The 7250-nt window shown below is 53.7% G+C and overlaps 1 protein-coding gene across 2 annotated transcripts in view; it reads left to right on the top strand.

The window, feature by feature from the left end:
• The first annotated feature begins 6427 nt into the window (after positions 1–6427).
• The window catches only part of PMM1 (phosphomannomutase 1), a 12129-nt gene continuing 11306 nt past the window's right edge, over positions 6428–7250 (top strand). Inside the window, exon 1 of one of the 2 annotated variants that reach the window (XM_040637602.1) lies at positions 6428–6594. In XM_040637602.1, coding sequence (XP_040493536.1) covers positions 6508–6594 — 87 coding nt within the window. In that variant the 5' untranslated portion in view covers positions 6428–6507. The remainder of the gene's footprint in view (positions 6595–7250) is intronic. The other variant, XM_040637603.1, reaches the window with a different exon arrangement.

Here is a 7250-nt window from a genome sequence, read left to right as displayed (position 1 = left end):
CAGCCTCTTGCCCTGCGTCCATGAGCTTTGACAGAGCTACTCCAGGTTTGATTTGGGGTGTGCTTAAATTTCTTAATTTGCTTTTCCTAAAATGAATTTTTTTTTTTTGGTTACAAGATAATCAATATTTAGAAAATGTAAGCAACCAATAAAAGTACTAAGATGAGAGGAAAAAGTCATCTGAAATTCCATCATCCTAAGAGATAGTGGATTTTGTGAACATCTCTGCAGATGTTTCTGTGGATTTGAAGACATGCTGTGTGGTACCTGCCTTTGTTCTCTCAGCATGTAGTGACAATCTGTAAGGCCCAGGAAGGTGGGAGGAGAACCATCGAGGAGGGAGTGATGGTGCCTGGTGGTATGGGATAGAGGAAGCTCTAAGGAGAGAACATTCCAGCAAAGTTCCCCAAAGCTTGAGGGAACCATTAGGTAAGAGTACGCCACTCATCACAGTTGTGTGCGTGGTGGTTGGACCTGCTCTGAAGTGGGATGAAAGTTGTAGGGGGATGCCTGCCCAGGCTGGCTGGTTGGACCATGAGACCCACGTCTCCTCAAGCTCAGAGGGGCTCTGGCCTGAGAGGGCAGCAAAGAACCCAGGAGGGGCCTAGCACATCTCTGAACGTGAGCCCTTGACCACGGAGCCTGGCTGCTTTGGAAGGGGTCAGGGGTTGTGGGACTGGTCCCGGTCTGAAGGGTTGCCCAGGAGCCCAGAGTCCCCTGCAGAGATCTCTGCTCCGCAGGTTCCCCCCCCCCCTCGTCCCCGCTGGAGAGAGAGCCCTGCAAGGTCCCGCTGCAGGGAGAGAGACAGGCACCAGGTGGCGCTGTGGAGGCCCAGAGGGAGACCGGGAGAATCTCCAGCAGGCTCTACACCCAGCACAGAGAGCTACCGGGACTCGATCTCACAACCCTAAGACTATGACCTGAGCCAAAAATCAAGAGTTGATGCTTAACCAGCCGAGCCACCCAGGTGCCCCGATCAAGGCCCTTCTTAAACCCTGGGCCTCTCCAGCCTCCATACCCTGCAGCAAGTACAGGCCCCTATCACTGCAAGCGCTTGGCACCTCCACCTTCAGTTACTGTTGGCTGGACCTGGATCGCCTCTCCCCACCTAGCCTCAGAGCAACCCCTTACTCAGAGCTAAAGGCCCAGCTCCAGCACGTCCTCTACAAAACCTTCCTGACTTCTCCCTACCTCAGCTTGGACTCCTCCTTGCTTCCGGCACACTCCCACGAGTTGGGGCACCCTCCAGGGGTAGGGCCTGGGTCGGATCACCTGAGTGCCCAGCATCCAGCACAGGACCTGGCACAGAGCCAGCCTCTCCTGTGGGACCAACACTGAGGGGGAGATTGGGTCATAAAAAAAAAACCCTGGACTTGGATACAGACCTACCTGGATTGAGCCTCTGACTCAAATAACCCTAATCAAGGCCTCCCCATCTCTGGGCCTCAGCTTCTGCATCTGTAGAATGAAGACTGTGGATCAGACAGTCTCTACCACCCCTCCTGGTGGGGACTCCTCTCCCCGCCTCTGGCTCCAGAGATGAGGAGTGAATCACCCAAGTTCTCAGGCCTGGGGCTGGGCTCTGATCCACAGAGATCACTAACCCCAGGTGTAGGGAGAGGAAGGGCTGCCGCTCCTGCCCCGCACCTCCGGGTGAGGCAGTGTCATCCCTGTCCCCACTGGCTTTGGCCCCAATGGGGCTTGGGCCAACCCAGCAACAGCCTTCCACCCCCTCCACAAACACCTCTGCGCTTGCCCTTCCACTTGTTTAAAATCCATGCACTGCATATTGTGAAAACAATGTAAGCCCTGCAGATATTTTGAAATAGGGAGAAAAAAAGCCCACATCCACAATCTCCCCCAACCTCCCACTGCCCCTGAACCAAGAGGGGATTAGAACCAGCGACCAGCCCCGACTGTTCTTTGCAAGCCTCTTTTTAGCACATCTCCTTTCCTGCACCCCTCTTCTTCCTGAGAGCCCGGGAGAGGCAGTGGCCCCATTTATAGATGAGGAACAGGCTCAGACATTGGGAGGGGCCTGCCCAAGGTCACCCAGCTAGGGAGGGGCAGCCCCAGGAGCTGTCAGTCTGACTGTATACACACTACATCAAGACTGCCCCTCAGGCTGGGACTGCCACCCTCAAAAATCACACTCCAGGCAGGGAAAGAGAAGGTCAATACCCCCTATATTCGCTCAGCACACGCTAGCAGTTGGCCTTCCACCAAGGGGACAGGGAAAAGCATGGGCTTTAGAGGAACAGAACTGAATGTAAATCCTGGCCAGACTGTGATCCTGGAAAGCCAACTTCACCTCTCTGGTGTCAGTACTGATCTCTAGAAATTGATAAGAGGATACTCATCTCCAACGGTTCTTGGTAAAAGTAAGTGAAACACCCAGGGTAGGAGCCACAGTGTCCAAACCAAATACGGAAGCCGCGCTGACCTCCAAACCTCAGGCGAACTCCTGGCCCCTTAGAGCCAGAGCCTTTCTTCCTGAGGAGGAGCCTTCCAGGCTAGGATCTCAGGCCCCCTATCTTCAGCCTAGCTTCCTCTGGTGCTCTGGAAAGGCCCTCTGGCCGGTCTTTCTAGTCACAGTTCCCCCAGTCCTACTCCTCCCTCTCCCTAGGGCTGCTCCAAGGCCCCAGTTGCCAGGGATGAGCCTCTCTCTTAAAGGGACACACTGGTGGCCACGAGGGCTACTCCCTCTGGTCCTCCTGGGTCTGTGCCTCAGGGCGGCTCACACCCCCTCTCTGGGTTTCAGCAGCCTCATCAGTGAAATGGTTTGAGGTGAGAATTCAGGAAGAGATGGGGAAAGGTATTTGTAAGGAACCTAGTTCACTACAGGTCTAAGGCCCAGGTGTGCTATTGCTGTGGGCCCAATCCACAGGAGACAAAAACCTGTCCTGCCCTGTGAACCCCATCCTACAGCTACTGGATCCCAGCAGCAGGGGTGGGGCCCAGGTATCTGCATTTAATCAGTTCATAGGAATTCTTGGGCAATGAAACAGGTATTGGCTATGAGATAGGAGAGACTAACCTACGCGATTCCAGCCCCACCCACCGGCTCTACACTCCTGGGCCCTGGGAGGGGTCTCAGGTCCTGCAGTGCCCAGAGTCCCAGGGACCAGATCCGGATGGAGCAGAAGCAGGGGATGCAGGAGAACGGAGTTGGGTTTTCCTTCCCACGGAGATGATTCTGTTGGCTGTCTGTATCCAACAGAAAACAAAAGCTTTTTGAGGGCAGGGCCCTTGTTTTGTTCTCTACAGTGTTCCCAGAACCCAGAACAGTGTGTAGCGAAATGCATTTGTTTAATGAATGAACCAAACTCTGGCACAGGTCCTGGAAAAAAAAGGCAGATTTTTTTTCTTTTGTCCAGTTTGAATATGGCTCCTCAGCAGGCCACAATTATTGATCCTATCTTTTGTGTTTTTTTTTAAGAATTAGGCATTTATTTGAGAGAGAGAGGGCACAACTGGAAGGGAGAGGGAGAGAGAATCTCAAGCAGACTCTGCCCTCAGCGAGGTGCCAGGGATCTCATGGATCCAAGATCATGATCTGAGCAGAAACCAAGAGTTAGACAACTCAAGGGGACTGCACCACCCAGGGGCCCCTACTGATCCTTTTAAATCTTTTCTGATATTCTGCTCATCATGGATTCCTTTGCATTAATTTTGATTTTTAAAAATATGAAGTTAAAAAGAAAAAAATGAAATTAAAATGTCATTTATTTTTGTATTTATTTTGCTGCTCTCCTAAGTTTTTTGCCTGTGGCAGGTAACTCACCTTAGCTGCCCAGGCTGGTCTCAGCCCTGTGGGCCTGCCGGGTACTTTGTAGAGCCCTGGGCACATCCCTTTTGTTTTTCTCCACCAAGTGGAGACAATGATGAAGGATTATTGGAAGAAAGACAGGCAGGGACAAGGCTCCCCACCAAACCCCCCTACCCTCAAAGGAAACCACCCTTAAAGGGATTCTACACCCACCCTAGAAGGAGCCCTCCACCCTTTTCCCCATGACAGATAGACGACAAATACCTGATTGGGTGACAGGCACATGGAGGGTTAATCAGATTAAAACAGCCCGCCAACAAGCCCATAAAAACCCCTAGACTTAGAAACTCCGGTGGCAACCCTCTTGGGTCTCTTCCCTCCTTGGGAGCTTTGTACTATCACTCAATAAACTTTATATTATCGCTCAAAAAACTTTGCTTTGCTGCCCATCACTCTTCATCTCGCCTACCTCTTCATTCTTTGAAGCGGTGTTGACCAAGGTGTTGACCAAGGACCGCAGGCACCAAAGGAAAATAAATCTTGCAACAACAATAGTACCTTCTAGAGCTGCCCTGAGGACGAATGAAGATGTGCAGTCAAGTGCCCAGTGTGGCTAGCACACAGGCAGGGATCAATAAATAGCGGTCACTACTGACGTAGTTTTGGAATTTGGTGAGGTCTGGAGCCAATGGCCAAGAAAGAATTCTTGAGACGTCATTGGTGCAAAAGGTGATTTTATAAAAAGGTGATATTATTAAAGCACAGGGACAGGACCCGTGGGCAGAAAGAACTCCTGCACTGGGGTTGTGAGGGGTGGCTGATTATATACTTGGGAGTTGGGGGTAAGGAAAAAGGGAGGTGTCCCAAGAACTTTCATCTGCTAAAGAAAACCCCCAGGATACTGGAGGCCTTGCTATTATCAAGCTAAGGTTGTTTTTCCCCCAGTAAAGCATTAGCATGGAGATAGTTGGAAGTTTCCTGGAGGAATGTCACACATATCCCACCCGGGGAGGGGGGGTTGCGGGATGTCAGCTTGTGCTTTGTCCTTAGCTTGCCTTCTGCCCCTTCATCACTATCTCACTGTTCATAGTCATATGAGATGGGGATTACATCCCCATTATATAGATGAAGAAACAGGTCAGGAAAGGCGACCTGTCCAAGTCCTTACAGTTAGCAGGGACCAAACTACAGTGTCCCTGACTCTGCCTCCCATGATCTTCCCAGGCCACTTGCAGCCACCAAGACAAAAACAAACAAACAAAATCCAACTATCAAAAGCATCGTGCGCTGAAGCGCCACTCAGAGGTGTATGGATGTGTGTCTTTGCATGACCAAACCCGCCAGAAGGGGGTGCGTGCAGCAAAAATGCCCACCCAGGCGTGCTCTCAAGCTGAATGGCACCCCCTAGGAGCACAGAGGGGAGCAGGGGTGGGCTTGGCTCTGGCCGTATGGAAGGAAGCCAAAAGAGAGTCCTGGAGAAGAGGAAGTTGCAGTCGATGCATTTCCGAGGGGAGAAAAACGTTAAGGTTCACCATAATAACACCACCCGGAGCCAGCCTGCTACTTTCCGTTACAATGCTCTTTCATGTTAAATATTCTACAACACAGATTCTACGGCTTCGTGGCACTTCATCTCATGAATGGATCGGAATTAATTTAACCAATTCCCAACTTTTCCCCTTATTTTCTACAAGTTAAATTACTGGCACAAAGTTGTGCCCATTTTTAAGACTTTGATGTGCCAATAGCTGTTTAATCAGCAACAATATCAAGCACATCTGTATAAACTCTCCTTCGGAGAAGGTCTGCTGTGTGCCAGGTACTATGTGGGTTTTTCTACATTTATAATTTCTTTGCAGGTGCACAGCAACCGTACGAAGTAGGTGGTATTCTTCCCATTTTACTGATGGAGACACAAAGCCTCAGAGAGGTGAAGTGACTTGTCCAAAGTCACACAGTGGTGGAGCTGGGAAGAAAACCTGGAACTGACCGTAAAGTCAGTGTGATGGTTGAATAGTTGTGAACAGAGGGATCCAGGAAGGTTTCTTGAAGGAGGTGGACCGTGAGCTGGGCCTCATGGGGTGGGCAGAACGACAGCAGGAGTAAGGGTCGGCAAAGGTCATCTGGCAAAGTCCAGAGCCTGAGCAAAGGACATCAGGTGATTACTTAAAGCTTAAGATTTGTAGGGCAGAGGCATTAGCAACGAGGGGGTGAGTCATAGATGGCAGGCGGGACGAGGAGGGGACCGCTCCGGTTCTTTGAGTCCCGCCCCCGCCCCCCCGCCCTGCTCCGCACTGCGGGGATTGAGGCTCCGCCCCCGCCCAGCCCCTTCTGGGCCAGATGCAATCAGAATCTTCCCGCGGAGGAGTAACTCTGGCCCCGCTCCTCTCTTCCGGGTTCTATCCCTTACTTCCCGCGGGGCCCAGGCACAGGCCCCGCCCCCGTCTGGTTGGAACAGTCCGACCAACCCACCGCGCCCTGCTCCGCCTATGCCACGCCCCCTCCCCTCCTGGTGCAATCAGAATCAGCCTTCCTGAGTCAACTCAGGCCCCGCCCCTGCCCCGTCCGGGCAGTCCCTCTCCCGCCAAGATCACGCCCTGACCACGCCCCTTCTAGGTTTGGCACCCGCCGGCGGGCCGGCTGGCTCCGCCCCTCCCAGGCCCCGCCTAGTCTAGCCTCTTCCCGAAGCAGCTCTCCAGGCCGCATCCCTGGCCTCTGCCGCGCGCGGAGCTGCAGCCATGGCGGTCTCCGCTGAGGGCGCCCGCAGGAGGGAGCGCGTCCTCTGCCTGTTTGACGTGGACGGGACCCTCACGCCGGCTCGCCAGGTAAGGCCCCGACGTTCAGCAGCTCCCGTCGGAGTGTCACGCGGACGCTCAGAGGCCGAAAGTGGTGACCGTGGACAGCCCAGGACCGAGTGTGGGATGCAGCGGTACCTGGCTCCTGACGCCGAGGGCCGTCCGCGGGGAGTGATGCCCCATGTCTCAGACCCCGAGCGTCTGCGCCCACCTTCTGCCCGGGAACGTCGGGGCGGGTGGGATTCTGGAGGGAGGAGGCTGCGAACGAGGACCTCGCTTCCCTACCACCGCTCAGGCTTCTTCTCTCCGAGGCCTGGTCCCCGGACGCCCCCGCCTCCCCAGCCCGGGCTCCCTCCCCTAGGACGCACCTGTATCCCGAAGCTGGCATCTGAGCCCAGGGTTCTAGACAGGGCTCGGCGCGCGCCCTAGCATCAGAGTCGCCATCTAGTGAGAGAGTCCGGGAGTCTTGAAGTCATACCACCTGATCTTTACAGGCCTGGGCCTAGGTCTCATTTCAAAAGCTCCTCACCCACTTTACCTCCCACCCTCAGTTATGGAGGGAGGTAGGGCTTCCGTATCTTTTCGGATGAGTTTTGGACTCCGCCCACTTGGAGGTGAGAGTCCCCAGGCCTAGTTTGGTCACTGTGAAGGTATTGTGGCCCAGGGAGGGTGGGAGTACAACTCTT

Source organism: Ursus maritimus, unplaced genomic scaffold (assembly GCF_017311325.1).
Source record: "Ursus maritimus isolate PB19 unplaced genomic scaffold, ASM1731132v1 scaffold_21, whole genome shotgun sequence".
Classification (NCBI taxonomy): domain Eukaryota; kingdom Metazoa; phylum Chordata; class Mammalia; order Carnivora; family Ursidae; genus Ursus; species Ursus maritimus.
The sequence above is the reverse complement of the archived record's forward strand: the minus strand, read 5'-3'. Positions and strand labels throughout refer to the sequence as shown.